This window comes from Rana temporaria, chromosome 1, assembly GCF_905171775.1.
Source record: "Rana temporaria chromosome 1, aRanTem1.1, whole genome shotgun sequence".
Classification (NCBI taxonomy): Eukaryota; Metazoa; Chordata; class Amphibia; order Anura; family Ranidae; genus Rana; species Rana temporaria.
In genome coordinates this window covers 601,936,260-601,955,746 of record NC_053489.1, presented here as the reverse complement: position 1 = coordinate 601,955,746, position 19,487 = coordinate 601,936,260, and the positions used below count along the sequence as shown (strand labels likewise).

Genomic DNA, 19,487 nt, shown 5'->3' with positions numbered 1-19,487 from the left:
TTTTTTCCTTTAGTGACCCTTTAAGGGGTTAATCCTCTGCATTATGTAAAAAGGCCGTTTTATCATGTATGCACAGATCCTTCCCTCATGCACTGTCTATCTGGGGAAGGCCAGCTAATACAGCCAGAGTAGCCGACCTGCACATGCTCAGCTGTGTCTTTTATGCCGGAGAGACGTTACTTGTTCTCAGAGATAGCTAGGTCACATGACATTGACATCACACATGGGGGAGTTTATACAGGCTGAAGTGAAAATCTCCTCCTTCCTGAACTCTCAGCACTGGAGAAACTGCGCAGTCTATCATGTAACTGTGGTATACAAATCATCAAAAAAAAAAAAAAAAGGGGGGAGGGGGAATCAGATTAACGATTTTCATATCACTGGGTTTAGTAACACTTTGAGAAGTATAAGAAATTGGTTGGTAAATCAGCAAGCCAACATGTTCCCGAAAATGACATGGCAGTTTTGGGTAGACTAGTCTTTTACGTCTGTCTTTATTAACATGGTTTACATTTGTCTGAGAACATAAAAATATAATTACTTATAATGAATTTATAACACTGATATATCTCTTATTGAACAATGATTTAGCATTTACATACAAAAAAACAGACATACACTTACTCCAAGACACAGTATACAAAGCTCAAGCAGCCCTCACAAACCTTACTAAACACTCAAGGACACAAAGGAAGGACATCATTGAAATGTTCAGACTGAAATGAGCATAATATCTAAAACACAAGTTGCATTGCTCATATTAATACACTACTGGTCCTCCTAAAGCTGATATATTTTATTTTATGCCAGGAGGTTAATTTTCTTACCAGTTTTACATTTCTTTACATGCTGTATTGACTATTCACAGCAGGAATATGTGCGATGGCATCGCTCTCCTCGGTTTTCATTTATTTTGTACTGTAGAGGATACAACAGGTCAAGTAATGAGCCCCCAATTGGATAGGGGGAGTAGGGAGTTATGTTGGAAGTCCCTAATAATGGATGGTTCAGCCTATTAGCATTACCAAACAATTTGTGAAGCCATGGATTTGTTCTTGCAACCTTCTGTCCACTGGGAAGGCTACTTTTCAGCCAATTTACGGGTACCCGTTTTTGTAGAAACTTTGCCTGTTCAATTTTCCAGGAGAAGCCTGCAAGAATAAAACTGAAGTTCTAGAATAAAATATACAACTGAAGTTCTAGATTAAAATATCCAGTTTTATCCTACAGTTGCTGAATGATATGGAAGGCCTGTAAAAAAATAAAAATAAACAAACAGGCAAGTCAGCAGATAGAGGTAGCGGTATCAAGCCAATCAGGCAAGGAGATGGGATACAGCAGTTTTTATTAATGATTTTTTTTTAGCTACAATAATATTTACCAATTTTGGAATGTGCCCATGTTTTAAACTGGACTGTGAATTCTAACAAAAGGTTCACTTTAGTTTCAGATTTTTTTTAAACCAATCACTTGAAATTGTGAGCCATTTCTGGCTGAAAGGAGCAGTTCCTGTTTATAGCATTATAGAGCCAATATCCTCTTTAATTGTATAGCTTCCCACATTTTACATGCACTTCTTATAATGGTGTAACTTGTGTTTTAGGTTTATCAGTCTTAGTTTTAACAATGGACTATAAAAAAGAAATAACATTCAACTTTGGGAAAACATTTCAAATAAATAAAACCAACATTGTTTGAACAAATCAAGACACATCTTTGGAAACAGTGGACATTTGGTCATGATCCATTCTCTTCTACTCCTTTTCCAACACTTTCATCACTAGCAAGAGGTTTTGATGACTCTTCTGTCAAAGAGGACTCAGAAAGTCCCTCTTTTATGTCCACACAGTTTTGGAGACTAGCACTGTCTAAGCTTCCATCAGCAGAGTCTTGTGATTTGTCTAAGCTTCCAGCTGATAATACCTCAGATCCCAACTGGTCAGCGAGTCCTGGACTGGACAATGGAGTCTCAAAGTTATCAAAAGGGGGTGCCACATCTGCAGCACGGTGTCCTTTAACTGAATTTACAAGGTGGTTATCTTCCAGCTCAGCTGTTACCAGTTCCTCAGTTAGTTCAATTATCTCAGTCCCTCTCTTCTCCAGTTCGTCTTTCTCTGAGCATAAAAGAGGGATTAAAGGATGAAGATACATGTTTTCGAAAGTATTACCCAGCGGATCTTTTTCCAGTGGTTTTGTGGTCTCTTTGTTGGTTTGCATGTGCAAATCACTATAGCGGATGTCAACACTTTGTTGTCTGTGTGCTAGAGAAATAAGAAGGCAATATGAATAAACAGGGCACTTTAAACATTAAACAAGATGGAAACATTCATTTAATTCTCTGTGTGTATTCAATTTTTCCCTAGTATATACTTCAGTTTTTTTAATAATGTTCCAACCCCATATCATCAATTTCTCCTAGGACTTATATTAATAGGGAAATAGTATTTCTTTGTTCCTTTATTTTGCCAGAATGTATGACCCCCTTCATGTTGCTTAAGAAAGAAAAAAGAAACCTATAAAAAAAAAATACTAAAGGCGAGAAGTACGTGTAAAAAAACAGTCACTTACGTCTAGATAGTTAGTTTATTTTTTATTTTATTTTGTTGGCGAAACAAACACTGAACAGGGGGTCCAGTAGAACTAGGTCTTTCAATATCGTTCCTCCTGGTGTTGTAGAAATATCATGAGGTTTTCTATTGTATTAATGTAATTTACTGCTTTGATTCATTGCCTGACCAAAGGAGTCTCTGCAGATTTCAAATTGGAGCAGATAAACGACCGAGCAGCGTTTACGTAAGTGGAGCACCAAAGATTTCCAGAACCTCTGTTTTGAGAGTGTACTGAGGTGTAGGAGACATGCAGCCAGGTCATTTTTGAAAGATAGATCTGCGAGATCTCGGATTACATTGCGCACATTAGTCCAGAAGGGCAGATCTTCAAACAGGTCCAGAATATGTGAAACATTATATGATCTGGGTCTCCACATCTCCAGCAAATTGGGGAAAAGTCGGGGAACATTTGCTAGCCTGGTCAGAACCATGTACCACCTGGTTAAGAAATTGTATAACTCGACTCCTGGAGTATCAGCAAAAATGAGAATATGGTCTCTTTGATCTTCAGTGAGTAAATTGCCATTGGAGGTCTTTTTGCCATGCCTTCATGAAATAGGGCACATAAGCCTCTGGGGGACTACAAGTGCTGCATAAGTCGTCAATAGGCTGAAGTGGGGATAAATGGGATGGATCCCTGCAGCTTTATTAAAAAAAAAAAAAAAAAAAAAAAAAGAAGGAGGACAGTCAAGAAGGACCCATCCTCTTTGGCAAAAGTGAGAGGGGGGAAAGGTTTAAGCTGGAGTGCCTGCCATGTTGTACTGTGCCTGCCATCTAGGTAGGAGAGGGTCCATCATCGACTGGATGTAAAAAAAAAACTAGCAAGTAGCAACCTAAGGACTTTACAGGTACCATCAAGATAAAATGTCAAAGAATTTTATTCTTACAAAAATGTAAAACATGTATAGGACATAAACGTGTAAAGAATTGTTACAACATATGTACAAAAAAAAAAAAAAAAAAAGAAGGAGAGAATATACAAAATGATGCTCTTAACTATTCCCCCTAAACCCTACTGCAACAATACTTGCAATAATAAAATTTATTGACATTTTATCTTAATGGTATTGGTAAGGTCCTTGAGTTAGTTGCTAGGATTTTTTGTATATGATATGGATTAGGATAAGGTACCGGGAAATTTGTGCCCACCTATCAGAGGGTTGCCCTTAGTGGTCCCCCCTTCAATGTTCTTGTTTTCATAGACTGGATGTCTGACAGGTTTCCAGACATCCCCCCCACAAAAGTGCATCAGCTGGAAAGTGCTGGAGGTTACAAAAGAGGTAAATTGCAGGATTGCCGATTGTGGGAACCATGGGTGAATTAGGCAATACATGAAGTATTGAATACTTTAATTGAAGCGAGACCTAAAGGGTATTTCCTATTAGTGGGTGGTCTCTGACAGATGGTGGAAATGGGCCAGGCAATTATGGGAGACCTTGAAGAGGTATGGGGAACAATGATTGTTTTAGGGCAACCAAGCTCTTGGTCATAGTATGTTTGCACCAATCAAGAATTCTCACTATAGCTTGAGTATAGCGAACCAGATCCAGAAAGCCCATACCTCCGGAAAGTTTAGGGAAACTGAATGTTTCCACCTTTAATCTAGGTGCACTAACTGCCCAGAGATATTTGAAAGTTCCCATCGGGGCGAGTGTAAGGAGGACAGGGGGATGGGATGTAAATGGGCAGGGTTTGCCGTAAGTAGCGCAAGCGGGGGAACACCATTCATTTTTAGGATGCCGTTTATTCAATTCTTACTTTCCAGAGAACAATGGTAATTTAGTTGTAAACAAATGGCTCTAAAAGACGAGTGAAAGAAACTGATGTGTACTGTATTTGGTTCTTTTAAGACCTGCTCTAATTCTGTGATCCAATGATGTATCTTATTTCGCAATAGCAACACTAAGAAGTTAGGCCCTGGGTGAACAAAGTCAGCATCCTAGCACACAGCTGCTGTGTAAAAGGACCACACATTCTTTCACAATGCCTCGTTTTTAAATACCAATAGGTAACATATATAAATGTATGTGTGTTGTATAATCGTGTAAGGATGAACCCTGAAAAACATTTCAAAATGAAAGGTGCACCTTAAGAGGCAACTATAATAAATAGCTCACTGCATGATTAAGGGTTTCAACCTTACCTTCATAGGTCAGAGGTTTGTGACAAGGCACCTCTGTAAACGTGATCATTGGTGACTTTGGATGCTGTGGGTTTGTTATTGATGAATCAAGTAGTGAGATGGTATCCCGTCCCCCTGCCAAAATGACAAACATCTATTTTTTACCAAAAACATAAAATTGACATCTCTGCCACTGGTCACGGCAATAAAGTCATAACACTGTTCTTTAAAACATTCAGATTTGTTAGTAGATGCATTCAGTGTGAAACAGCCGTCAATAAATGAAATTCATATGTTGAAGCTTGCATGCTACACTGTTGAATACTGTAGCTTCTTGTGTTGGCGAAAAGCGGCATGCTATGACAAGGCTAGATGATCTTTAGTCAAAATATTGCTACTCCTGATAATATCTGGACTCACATTCTGCTTGTTCCAGCTCAGCAACTCCTCAGAGATCAGGAGTCTGCCGTAGGAGCTTCCATAATTCTGTTCTTACAGGTCCCCTTTAAGGCGCATAGACAATAAGACACACTTTATCTCTAGGATAGATGTGTTTTTCATTGAGTACCAATATTTCCCTTACTGGGAAACTTCAAATTCTATGACTGGTCATGCTGCTAAGCCAGCTGGAGGCTACTCTCTAAATAATGAGAACAAAACAACAGAAATTACAAGTAATTTAATACACTTAGAAAGGACAAATAAAGAACAAAAGGAAGGTAGAGTGAACTAAAGGTCACAGATGTTTTCTAGATCGTCATACAGCAAAGAACTTAACCATCAAAAATGCTCACAGATAATAGGCGAGCTGGGAGATGCAGGAGCAATCTGATTATTGAACGATTTCGGATATTTTGAGTGAGGGTGTACGAGTTATCAATGTCAACAGTTTAACATGACAAGTTGATATGCATATACAAGACCAAAGGGCTCTAAAAAGGAAACCTACAGGTTTGGAAGTAAGGGGCTGAAATGGTTAGTTCCCTGGATCTTATTCAAATTTAGCAGGAATTTCCCAACAGGGCAGTTCAACAGTTGATTGGTAGATTGGCTTCGATTCAACCACAGTGGCCATACATGGATCGAAATTAGGTCGCCCCCCGCTGATCCACCGCATCTCGATCCATGTATGGCCAGCTTTAGGGAGTGTTCTAGATGATGTAGTTAAAGTATACACCATTGAACAGCAGCACTGACAGTCTAGCAGATTTAGATGGACTTAATTAACAAATGAAAGCTAAACTCAAGCTAAAACCGGCCAGGTGGTTAGAATCTCAGCTCATTCCTGCTGAACCATGTATGGGCAGGCTGAATGCACCCAGGTTGATTGATCGATCAACTTGGGTACAACCAGTCCGCCAGATTTTACATGCGATTATTGCAAGTGGCTGTTATATCCGACGACAATAATCGCTCATCTCCATTTGTCCTGTTTTATTTTTTTATATCTCTTTATTGATTTTTTCCTTTCTCACATACAAATATACATTTCACATTTTCATTTATCTACATTTAACCTCTTTCTTATTCCTTTTTTCCATTGCTCTAATTCCATCCCACTTCCGTGCCCCCCTACCCTGAAGCCGTTGTCGCATTCTCTGTCCAATTTGCCCATATTTTTTTATACTTTCCCCCCGTTTCCTCTATTATAGTATGTCTCTTTATACAATGACAAATTATTGTTTATCACATTTTTCCATTGTGGCACTGAGGGGACTTCTGCTTTTTTCCAATTTAACACTATAGCCTTTCTTGCGTAAATGAGCAGCAAACCCACCTGTATTCTTCTTTCTATAGGGGCCATAATTTCCTCTACAAGTCCTAACAGGCAGGTCTCTGCCTCCAGGTCAAGTTGGACTAACGTCACTTCATCAATTACTCTCAAGACCTCTCTCCAAAACCACCTTATCTTTGGGCAGGTCCAGAATATATGTATAAGTTCCCTGGAGTGCCTGCACATCTCCAACAGTTTTGAGGATTTGATGGAAATATTTTAAACAATTTATACGGTGTATAATAACTCTTATGTATTATTTTAAATTGAATTAATTTGAGTGAGACTAAAATCTGAAATGGAAATTTGTATATCTCCCCCCAATTTTCTGATGACAGTTTTGGGACATCTCTCAACCAACACTCACATAATTTATTCATATCTGATGGTTCTGTTTTTACTAAATGGGTGTAAAAAGTTGAGATCAACCCTTTTTCCTTTCTCTTTCTCACCAGTTGTTCTAGGCCTGTTTCTAATAGCTGCGGGATGCCATAGGGAAATTGGGCTGCCAGGGCATGGACCAACTGCATATGTCTAAAAAAAATTATTCTCCGGCACATTCCATTTTTCTCTCATATCTGCAAATGAGGATATTTTTCCCTCATATATTACTTGTGATATTGTTTTTACTTAAAATGTTGTCCATGCTCTAGGGTCCTCTAGGGTGTTAAATGTAGCAATTCAGGATTTCTCCATAATGGGAGTATTTGGGGATATATCCGTTTTTAGATTACTCTCTCTTGCTATGCCTACTTTCCATTCCCTTACTGTTGTTATCATTGACGGAGTTAAATCTTGCCTACATTTTAGCCCATGAAATGGTAATGCCTGCAGTGCCTCCAAAGACTGGACCACTGCCGCCTCCACCATTGTAGCGGGATCTTATCCATCTGGATTCAATCATCTCCTTATTGTCACCAACTGAGTTGCAAGATAATATTTATATAGGTCTGGAAATGCTAAACCCCCCTGTCCCACTGGACGCATAAGTGTTTTTAATTTTATTCTGGCTATTTTATTTTGCCATGAATGAGGATAAGACACTATGAAGCTGTGTGAAAAAACTTTTTGGTAACCATTGTGTTGAGTTTCTAAACAAATCTAGCAACCTGGGAAGAATCTTAATTTTTATTAAATTTATACGTCCCAAAAGAGACAGAGGAAGCGTTTCCCATATCTTTAGTTTTTTCTTATATTCCTGCAGCACTGGGTCTAGATTTAACTTTTTGAATTCCTCAGCCTGGCGTGATATTATTATGCCCAGATATTTAAACTCTGTTACCCATCTCAGTGGAAGATTTGGGGTCGCTGTATCCTGCGCGCCTTGATCAATAGCAAATAACAGTGATTTATCCCAGTTCACTTTAAGTCCTGTAAAACCTGAGAAGACATTAAGTAGCTCTAGGGCTCTCTTCAATGATGGGCCTGCATCCTTTAAAAATAACAGCATATCATCAGCATACAGGGCTACCCTCTCCTCCAGCCCCCCTACTCGGAGTCCCTGCATGTCTTGTGAGGTCCTCAGAGCCTCTGCCACTGGCTCTATTGCTAAAGGCCTTCCCTATATCTAGGGAGGCTACCGTTCTTGTTCCTTCGCAATTGTGATGGGCATGTATATTTGTAAATAGTCTGCATAGATTTACATCTGTGGTTCTTTGTGGCATGAACCCTGTCTGATCTGAATCTATAATGGTCTTTCTATCGATCTATATGACGAGCATATTTTTGGATCCTTTCCTTCTTTGTATATTATTGTTATGTGTGCCTGTCTCATTGAATCTGATAATATCCCTTTCATTAGCCCACTTGTATATACCTCTGCCAATTTTGGAGCCAAAAGAGCTTCATATTTTTGGTAGAATTCAACAGGAATTCCATCTGGGCCTGGTGCTTTTTCTCCTGGAAATGTTTTTATAACCTTACTTATTTCTTCACTCGTTATTGGATCCAACAATGCCTCTCTCTCCCTCTCCGACAGCCATCCGAGAGCAACCCGGTCCAACAGTTCCGACATGTCCCCAGAGCGGAAGTCGGAGGGGAGAGAAGAGGCATATAGCCTGCTATAATATTCACCGAAAGCCTTCAAGATCTCTTCAGGTTCCTTTACTCTTTCCTTCTGATGTTTCTATTTCTGTTATAGTTGTAGCTTGATGTTCTTGCTGCGCCAATCTCGCCAAGAATCTCCCACTTTTATTACCTTGCTCAAAGATATTTTGTCTCTTTCTTTGTAATTCCAACCTTGTTATTTCCTCCATATGCAATTGTAATTCTCGTTGTGTAAACATCATTAAATCAAAATTAGAGTTGCTTGAATCTTGGCTATATTTTTCCTTGCTACTCTCTACCTGTATTTGTAACTCCTGAACTTTAGCCTTTTGTTTATTTACTGCTGCAATATTCGAAATATATTGCCCTTGTAGATATGCCTTGAACGTGTCTCAGACCATATCCACCGAGGATGATCCCTCATTGCTTTCCCAATATTTGTTTATTATAGTTACCATCTTTTCTGCTATCTCTGGGATATACCACCTATTGTGGAGATAACCTCCACAATGCTGCATTTCTGGGGGTGGGGATGCGTATTGACACCAACAGGGGGGCATGGTAGATATACAGCGTCTATAATGTCTGTTAACATTGTTAAATCTGCAAAGGCTAGATCTATTCTAGACGCTGTTTTCATTGCTGGATATGGGGGACATTGCTGCATACGGGGGACATTGCTGGATACGGGGGACATTGCTGCATACGAGGGACATTGCTGCATACGAGGGACATTGCTGCATACGAGGGACATTGCTGCATACGGGGGACATTGCTGCATACGGGGGACATTGCTGCATATGGGGGACATTGCTGCATACGGGGGACATTGCTGCATACGGGGGACATTGCTGCATATGGGGGACATTGCTGCATATGGGGACACATTAAAAAAAAGTATCGGTATTCGGTATCGGCGACTACTTGAAAAAAAGTATCGGTACTCGTACTCCGTCCTAAAAAAGTGGTATCGGGACAACCCTATTAATATCTATAGCTAATGCGTCAATTTTTGTTGTTAGTGTTTCACTGCATAGTTTAATGGCGGACATGATATCTTTCCCAGAGGGTATATGCTCTTGATCCATTTCCTTAGCTATGATTTTCTGTATTCCCACTGATGATTCAATCTGGGAGGATTCTGTAATCTCCTTTCCTGCTGCCTTAACTGAAAAGTGGGTGGGGGAAGTGCTGGGGGTAGTAATTTGAGTTTCTTTATGCTTTACTTGGAGCCATCGGGATCTATATCTTCTTATAAAGTTATTTCCCCCAATATTTCACCTCCACCCCTCTCTGTAGCTATAAATATATCTATATTTTCCCCCGCAGCACTATAGATCCAAGAGCGAGGGAATCTATCAGTCAGCAGAGACCTTCTATAACTCAAGACTCCTCTCTTATACACTGAAAGTTCTGAATCAATATATCCTGGAGTTTACAATATCCAAGGAAGGTTTTGGAGGGGATTAAGGGGACCAGGGCTCAGTCATTCACCGCAAAAGAAATTGTGCAATATACTCGGCTGCATATTTAACCGTCAGCCCCTCCCCCCTCAACCTCACATGTTAAATGGTACCTGAGAATCGTATCTCACACTGCATTTGCTTCAGTAAATTTTAGCTTCAACTTCAGATTTACAGTCTTGCCTTTCTCTCTGTTTCTCTCCGTTTCTGACCTCCCCCTGCGCTCCTGCTGTTTATCCAAAAACATACAAACAAGAGAAATTGCCAAACCTACTATTTGATGTCTTCAGACATTCATGGAAACCCAGAGGCAGGCAACCTAGAGGTGGTATTCAGGCAGCCGAAAAAAAAAAAAAAAAAAAAAAAAAAAAAAGAGGGGGATGTGAAGGCAGGAAAGCCCAAAGAGTCCAGCTGTCAACCCACCGTCCCTAAACAAACCGCAGCAGTTTTTCAAAGGTGCCACACTGGGAGACTGGAGCACATCGGCACAGAGAGTGATCACCGTGGGATCTCACTCCACTCCTCTTCCTCCACCCCCGCTCTCCTGACAGTCAGCTCGTCCCCCAGCTGGCTCGTCAGCTAGTCCGATGCACCTAGAGTGGCAGCAAACCCAAACCTCCTCCCCTCTACAGCAACAGGCAGCGGCAACAATGCTCCCACTGGCAGCAGCGATATACAGCAGCGAGCAGCAGCAGGTAGGTAGCAGGAATAGTAGGTATCGGCATTAAATAACAGCAGTAGGTATTGGTGGCAGGTGAAAAGCGGTGGTGGATAGCAGCAGTAGAAGGCAGTAGATAGCGACAAGTAGGCAACGGCAAAGGCTAAATGGCAGCAATATGCAGCAGCCAGCGGATAGATAGCGGCAATAGCGTGCGAACCTCCGTGACCTGCTCGATCGGGGAGATGAAGATGAAGGGTCGTCTAGCGCTACTCAATGGCACATGGATTCAGCAGGTGTCTGGTTGGCGTCTCACTTCATTGTCGGGACCACAGACTCGCAGAATCACTCGAAAAGCCTGCCCATCACACAGCATGCCCTCATGTTCACACCCACCCCCCCATTTGTCCTGTTTACTATGATCATTGAAAGTGAAAGTAATAAATTCCCATATTATGGGTTGTCACCAGAAAAGTAATAGAGGGGAAATCTTCCAATGGGGGCACTAGTTCTGGTGACCTTGGGGTTCACCAAGGAATTACCTTAATGTGTAAGGATTTCCTCTCACTTTCTGTTTGGCTATGGGACAGGAAGTCAAAGTAAATCTCAGTAATGGGACACATATGGCAAATTAAAAAAATCTGACTATCCAAAATGAAAAAAAATAAAAAAGTTTTGTCTGTGGTTCTACTTTAATAAATAGTTTTTGGATTGAACACCACTTTAAAGCCTATCCCTAGCAACATGATTCAAGCAGTTACAACCAACGTGGTTTCTTTTTTAAAACATTTTTTTTGCACCCCCAGTCAGTGCTTTATGGTTTATTCCAACCCCTCTCACATTCATGAGGCCTGTTAAAGGAAGTGGAAAAATAACAGATCTGCTGGCAGGATCAACAAGTAATAAAAACTATGCCATAAGGAAAACTCAGGAAAACCAAAACTGCTGTTTAAAGCGTTAAAGTGCAGCTCGTTTTAGCAGTGCTTTTAACCCCAAAAGAAGGGGTTAAAAAAGTGTCTGAAAAATGCAGTTGACCAAGGGCTTTGCAGGCCCTTAGGCTTGATTTCAATGGCAGGGGCAGTGCGGGAGCTCCATCACCGCCCCAAAGACGCTGCTTCCAGGACTTTTTTTCCCATCCTGCAAGCTCACCGCCCCAGTGTGAAAGCAGTTTACAAGTGCTATTTTTTTTACAGGGCCTGTAAAGTGCCTTCAGTGTGAAAGGGGTCTTACACTCGCACAACCCAGTATAGAAACAGACCTTGTGCGACTACAAAATACCTATGAGTATAAAATGAATGCTTAGGAGTCATGTCATTACATAAAACATCAGAATGGTCAGTCAGTCCAGATTAGTACAGAAGTACTTGAAAACATACCATAGGAACCGAACAGAAAATAATCACAAACAGGTACGCGAATTTGCTCTGCCGGGCCGCCCTGCCACAGTATATGTATGGTGGGCGGTGCAGAAGGTGTTAGTTAGGTCTAAAGGTCTTTGAGCGGAAATAGATCTTGGGGGCCTTATACCTGGCCACTAAGCTGCAGTTTCTGCTCTGACAGCATGAGGATACAAGTGAATAGCAACATGCTAATCCCTGAAAGGTTAAGGATGCACTATTATAACAACCTAAAGCTGAACGCAGGGAGCAAACATCTAGATACAAAGATGAAATACGTATAGAGAGCTGTTTTACTACTTCATCCAGAATGTAGACACCCCAAGTCAAGAAGTGTGTTACTAGCTGGAAATAAAAGAAAAAAAAAAACACCTAAAAAAGAAAAAGAAAAAAACAAATGCAGCAACCACATTGAATGATTTGTAAGATTTTACATTTTTGCTTTTTGGTTTATTTCCATTTTAAGCACATTTTGTCATCTTTCTTTTCTCAAGTATGCAACACATTTGCATGCAGCATCCCCAATGGGAACTTGGCCTTTAACCACTTCCCTACCAGGCCTATTCTGGCACTTAGCAGACACTCTAGGGCAGGGGTGTCCAAACTTTTTTTCAAAGAGGGCCAGATTTGATGAAGTAAACATGTGTGAGGGCCGACCATTTTGCCTGAGTGGTCCAAGTGTGTTTGCCTGAGCACTAATACACTGCCCAACAAGAATTCTCTTGCCTTTGTGTGTGTGGTGAAGAGATGAGCTTGGCGTGTTATTTGGATATACCGTATTTATTGGCGTATAAAACACACCTTCACTTTAGGAGGGAAGTTTCAGGAAAAAAAATGTAAATAAAAAACTGAAGCAAAATAAGGGTCATTGCCCGTCAATGCAGCCTAATCAGTGACCATCTGCAGCCTCTCAATTGCCATGAATGCAGCCTCTCCATTGCCATGAATGCAGCCTCTCCATTGCCATGAATGCAGCCTCTCCATTGCCATGAATGCAGCCTCTCCATTGCCATGAATGCAGCCTCGGAGTGGAGGGAGGCGGGACGAGCACCAACAGATTACATACAGGAGAATCTCCTGTTTACATAGCAGCCTCTTTAATACAATGTCCCGCCTCCTATTATGGAAAGAGGAGTCATCCAATAGCAGCCCAGGAGACGAGACTTCCTATTACAGATGCCGCCGAGTAAACAGGAGATTCTCCTGTATGTAATTTGACAGCACTCGTTCCCCCCCCCTCCCTGTCCCCTCAGAGGCAGCGCCGATAAATACAGTATATATCCAAATTACCAGGGGGGCCACATTAAACTGGAACGGGGCCCGCAATTGGCCCCCGGGCCGGACTTTAGACATGCCTGCTCTAGGGAATAAAGTGGGGGTCATTGCAACTTTTTATCTTGCATCGGTATTTGCGCAATAATTTTTCAAACGCCTTTTTTTGGGGGGAAAAAAAAAAGTTTAATGAATTAAACAAAACAGTGAAGTTAGCCCAATTTTTTTGTATAATGTGAAAGATGATGTTACGCCGAGTAAATAGATACCAAACTTGTCACGCTTTAAAATTGCGCACACTCATGGAATGGTGCCAAACTTTGGTACTTAAAAATCTCCATATGTGTCGCTTAATTTTTTTTTTACAGGTTACCGTTAGAGTTACAGAGGAGGTCTAAGTGCTAGAATTGTTGCACACACTCTAACGCACATGGCGATACCTTACATGTGTGGTTTAACCACTTAAGGATCGCCTCCTGCACATATACGTTGGCAGAATGGCACGGCTGGGCACATGTACGTCCTGTACTAGTACCCAGCCGTGGGTCCGGGACCGGGGGCCAGCGGACCCGATCGCCGCTAGAGTCCCGCGATCGGTCCCCGTAGCTGAAGAACGTGGAGAGCCGTGTATAAACACGGCTTCCCGTTCAGCATCGATCGCGTTATCCCTTTTATAGGGGGACACAATCGATGACGTCACACCTACAGCCACACCCCCCTACAGTTGTAAACACACTTCAGGGAACACATAAACCCATCAGCGCCCCCCTAGTGGTTAACTCCCAAACTGCAATTGTCATTTTCACAATAAACAATGCAATTTAAATGCATTTTTTACTGTGAAAATTACAATGGTCCCAAAAATGTGTCAAAAAAATGTTTTTGTTTTTTTTTAAAGGGTGAACTTATCCTTTAATATGTATGCACCCAATGATCACCTCTTATTTGCTTTTTTTTGGTCTGTTAAAAATATAAGTCAAAGAAATGTATTATTTCTGCTCAATAGGTGCTTTTATTTCACCAAGTCTTATCAAATCAGGTGCAAGCAACCTATGGGGGAAAACACTGCTTCTCCATAGATACAGTGCAGTAGTGAGAACTGTCATTATAAGGCAGGACGGGGGTTACTGGCAGGATTACCAGATGCAGAGAAAGAAAAAAATCATAAAGAAAACAAATGTGGCCAAAATCTGAGTACTAATAAAATGCAGAAATACATGTTTGTCCTTAGATTTAGATACACTTGTAATAGTCTCTGCAGGGTGTATTTTTTTCCCTAGTATTTCCTAGTATCAAAACAGCCACAAGGCAGTAAAAAATTTGAAATGCCATCAGATCGGAGCACAGCTGCTTGCTTGCTGGGAATAACGGAAGAAAATAATTGAGACAGCTTCTAATTAATCAAATCCTGGAATTCCAGACTTCACAAATGGTTCTAAGGCTGGATTCACACCTAGGCATTTTTAGTGCTTTTTGCAGATTTGCACTACAGAACGTGTTCCATAGTAAACCATGTTAAGTGGACTGCAGTGCAAATCTGCAAAATGCAAAAAGCACTAAAACTGCATAGGCCTAAGGCCTGGTGCACACGTATGCATTTTTAGGGCTTCTTGCATTTTGCAGAAACACACTACACAGTCCATATAACATGGTTTCCTATGGGTCACGTTCTGTAGTGCAAATATGTAAAATGCAAAAAACACTAAAACTGCATAGGTGTGAATCCAGCCTAAAGCCCCATACACATGATCGGACCTTTGTCCGACCAAAATCACATCGGAATTCCGATGGAATTCCATTGGAGTAAAAGAGAACATGTTCTCTATGTAATCTCCGATTGAATTCCTCTGAATTTCTGATGGGGCATACACATGGTCGGAAATTCCGATTGTGTGTACGGGGCATTAGTGTTGGTTATGGAAGGATAAACTAGGGAAGGAAATGACCAATGACAATAAATGTGCAGATTAATGGGCTATTCATATTAGAGTTGGTTCCATGCAAAATACACAGACAATGAAAATATTTGCATCGGTTAATATTTAGTGAGTCCAAACATTATTAGGGATTAATGTTACTGGTAAAGGGAACTCCAGTCAAAAGACAACATTCAGAAAAATAGGGTAACTAAACATCCGTTTATCCTTGTTTAGGTTTTGTGGATAGCAGTTACTAAAGGTTGCCTTTTTTTTTTGCAGTAGAAGATCTTTTCCACACCATTTAAAAGCTCTCAAATCATCTCGCCAATTATGTCATGTCTGCTTTTGTTTTAAAGTGGAACTCCAGTTAAATGTACAGTAGTTAGGTTTACAAACAGGAGAGGAGCATTAACTTAGAAGGGCAACATCTCTTTTTTCAATTGCAACTTCCTGTGTGAGATATTATGAATTATATATCATATTATACACAGAGTACTGTGCAAAAGTTTTAGGCAGGTGTAAAGAAATGCTGTAAAGTAAGAATGCTATACATTATATATATATATATATATATATATATATATATATATATATATATATATATATATATATATATATATATATATATATATATATATATATATATATATATATATATATATATATATAAGTTTATTTTAATCAATTTACAAAAATTAGTGAACAGAAGAAAAATCGAAAATCAAAATAATATTTGGTGTGACTACCTTTTGCCACACTTTGTACACCTGCACAAAGTCAGGGATTTAGTAATATTAAAATCAGGTGTAGGATTGACCAAATATACCAAGCCGGTGCTAATGATCATCAATTTAATATGTAGGTTAAAACACAGTCATTAATAGGGGTGCAACGGATCAAAAAACTCACGGTTCGGATCGTTCCTCGGATCAGGAGTCACGGATCAGATCATTTTTCAGATCGAAAAAATAAAATAAAAATCTCCCCCACTGTAATATCCACATGTCCCCCCCCCCCCCCCCCCACCAACTATAGTACCCCCTCGGTGCAGACACCCACCCTCCTCTCAGTACAGTGACCCCCCCTCCTCTCAGTACAGTGACCCCCCTCTCCTCTCAGTACAGTGACCCCCCTGCTCTCAGTACAGTGACCCCCCTGCTCTCAGTACAGTGACCCTCCTGCTCTCAGTACAGTGACCCCCCTGCTCTCAGTACAGTGACCCCCCTGCTCTCAGTACAGTGACCCCCCTGCTCTCAGTACAGTGACCCCCCTGCTCCCAGTACAGTGACCCCCCTGCTCAGTACAGTGACCCCCCTGCTCAGTACAGTGACCCCCCTTAGTACAGTGACCCCCTTCTTTCAGTACAGTGACCCCCTTCTCTAAGTACAGTGACTGACCCCCCTTCTCTCAGTACAGTGACTGACCCCCCTTCTCTCAGTACAGTGACTGCCCCACCCCCCCCCCAGCTAGTACCGACAGACACTCCCCGAGCAGTGTGTCCCACGAGTGCGGGCTCCTCCTCTGTGGGTGTAAACAGAGGAGGGCCGCCGCCGGGTGTACCAAGATGGCCACGGCTCCGGAGCTAGGCCGAAGCCGCGGCCTTTCCTAATGTTACGGCGGCAGCTCCGGAGCTAGGCCGAAGCCGCGGCCTTTCCTAGCGTTATGGTCACGGCTCCGGAGGTAGGCCGAGGCCATGACATTAGAAAAGGCTGCGGCTTCGGCCTAGCTTCGGAGCCGCCTCCGTAACATTAGGAAAGGCCGCGGCTTCGGCCTAGCTCCGGAGCCGTGGCAATCTGCGGATCACAGTGTGTTCCGATCCGACGGGGGTGACCCGTTCGGATCACGGATCAACTGTGATCCGTTGCACCCCTAGTCATTAACTAAAAAAAGAAATTAACAGTTGTGTAGGGGGCCTAAAACTGGGTGAGGAACAGCCAAACTCTGCTACTATGGTGAGGTTGTGGGAGACCGTTTCATGTCACAGGTCATACACCATGGCAAGAATGAGCACAGCAACAAGACATGGGGAAGGGGGATTTATTTACTAAAGGCAAATCCACTTTGCACGACAATTGCACTGCAAGTGCAGTCGCTGTAGATCCGAGGGGGACACGCAAGGAAAATAAAAAAAAAAACAGCATTTTTGCTTGTACATGATAAGATAAAATCAGCAGAGTTTCCCCCAGATTCACAGCAAGTGCAGTTGTAGTGCAGAGTAGATTTGCCTTTAGTAAATCAACCCCATAGTATTTATACTGCATCAGCAAGGTCTCTACCAAGCAAAGATTTCAAAGGGAACTGGGATTTCAAGATTAAGCTCTTTTGAAGAAGCACAAAAAAGGGGCAATTTTGAGGACCGCAGATGCTGTGGTCAGCCAAAGAAACTTAATGCAGCAAATGAAAGACGCATCATAAAATGTCCAGCAGTGCCATCGGTACACAACTGGTGGAAATCAGTGCGGCCCAGGTACACCTTCTACTGTCTGGAGAAGTCTGGCCAAAAATAGTCTTCAAGGAAAATTGCAGCAAAAAAGCCATACCTCAGACATGGAAACAAGGCTAAGAGACTCAACTAACACAGGAACAGGGTTGCAGAAAAATGGCAGCAGGTGCTCTGGACTGATGAGTCAACATTTTTAATATTTGGCTGTAGCAGGAGGCAGTTTGTTCGTTGAAGGGCTGGAAAGCAGTACAATAATAAGTGTCTGCAGACAACAGTAAAGCATAGTAGAGGTTCCTTGCAAGTTTGGGGCTGCATTTCTGCAAATGAAGTTGGAGATTTGGTCAGGATCAATGATGTCCTCAATTCTGAGAAATACAGGCAGATACTTGTACATCATGATCATGCCATACCATCAGGGAGGCGTGCGATTGCCCCCAAAGTGATCCTGCAGCAGGACAACATCCCCAAACATAGAGCCAAGGTTATTAGGAGCTATCTTCAGTGTAAAGAACAGCAAGGAGTCCTGGAAGCGATAGCTTGGCCAACACAGAGCCCTGATCTCAACATTATCAAGTCTGTCTGGGACAGAAGAATTTGAGGCAGCCTACATCCCCAGAAGATCTGTGGTTAGTTCTCCAAGATGTTTGGAACAACCTATCTGCCGAGTTCCTTCAAAAACAGTGTGCAAGCGTACCTAGAAGAATTGATGATTTGAAAGCAAAGGGTGGTCACGCCAACTATTCTTTTTGATTTCTCTTCTGTCCATTTACTTTTCATTTTGTGAATTGATAAAGATAAACTATTAGCACTTCTATTTCTGAAAGCATTCTTCATTTACAGCATTTTTTTACACATATCTAAAACATTTGCACAGTGGTGTATGTGTGTTTGTATGTATGTGTGTGTGGTTGTATGTGGTTGTATGTGTGTATATTTTTTTTGTTATTCTTTCATTTAGAGTTCCACTTTAAAAAAAACAATCCTGAATCAAAGTAAAACTAAAGGCAAAACTTTTTTTTTTTTTTAGTTTTGGGTAGAGTGGGGAGGGATTAGTACACTTGCCAGTTTTTATTGCTGTCTGTGCCCCTGTTAGGGAGAGTCACCCCCTATATTTGTCCAGTTTACTTAAGTAAAAGAGAATCCCAAATCTTGGGTTGTCCCTGGAAAACTAAGAGGTTAAATGCTCCAAAGCAGACAATAGTTCTTTAGATCTGAAGACCGCAAAGGATTTCCTCTCAGTTCCTTTTTAGGCCATGGGACAGGAAGTGAAGGTAAATATCCCCAATGGGACACAGATGGGGGGGGGGGGGCTGGTTGGGGTATAATCCTTCCTTACTAATCTAAAATGCAAAACAAAAAAAGTTTTGAATATAGTTCTTCTTTAGTATTAATCTACTGACGTCAATACTTTGACTCACTGACCCATAATAAGTATACAGATGAATTTTGATCTCATTCTGACCTCACTTGCCGCATGCTTGTTCCCAGTTATTAAGTCAGAAAGAATTTCAGCTTGGCAATTAGTATTTTCAGAATGCGGTCATCAACGGCAGCCTAAGTCACTACATTCCCGCTCTGAAATACATACAGATGCTAGGATTTTTATTTAATCATAATTACAGGCATCTGGTACTAAAACTTTATCAGGGTTTATGACATCATATAAGTTTAAATGCATTTTTTGTCCTGAGTGGAGTTCTCCTTTAGCACAGATGTAAAGAAAAAGTTGAACCTACGCCCAACTCCCACAGAGACATTGTAGCTGAGGCCTTGATGAAGCACAG

The 19,487-nt window shown here is 41.3% G+C and overlaps 1 protein-coding gene across 4 annotated transcripts in view; it reads right to left on the bottom strand.

Annotated features, from left to right (window-relative positions):
* Positions 1-463: 463 nt before the first annotated feature.
* CCDC149 (coiled-coil domain containing 149) overlaps positions 464-19,487 on the bottom strand; it is a 106,220-nt gene continuing 87,196 nt past the window's right edge. For 2 of the 4 annotated variants that reach the window (XM_040335176.1, XM_040335177.1), the window contains exons 11-13: positions 19,440-19,472; positions 4,753-4,866; positions 464-2,261 (exon numbers count right to left, since the gene is read on the bottom strand). In XM_040335176.1, coding sequence (XP_040191110.1) covers positions 1,738-2,261; positions 4,753-4,866; positions 19,440-19,472 — 671 coding nt within the window. In that variant the 3' untranslated portion in view covers positions 464-1,737. The remainder of the gene's footprint in view (positions 2,262-4,752; positions 4,867-19,439; positions 19,473-19,487) is intronic. The other 2 variants (XM_040335178.1, XM_040335179.1) reach the window with 1 other exon arrangement.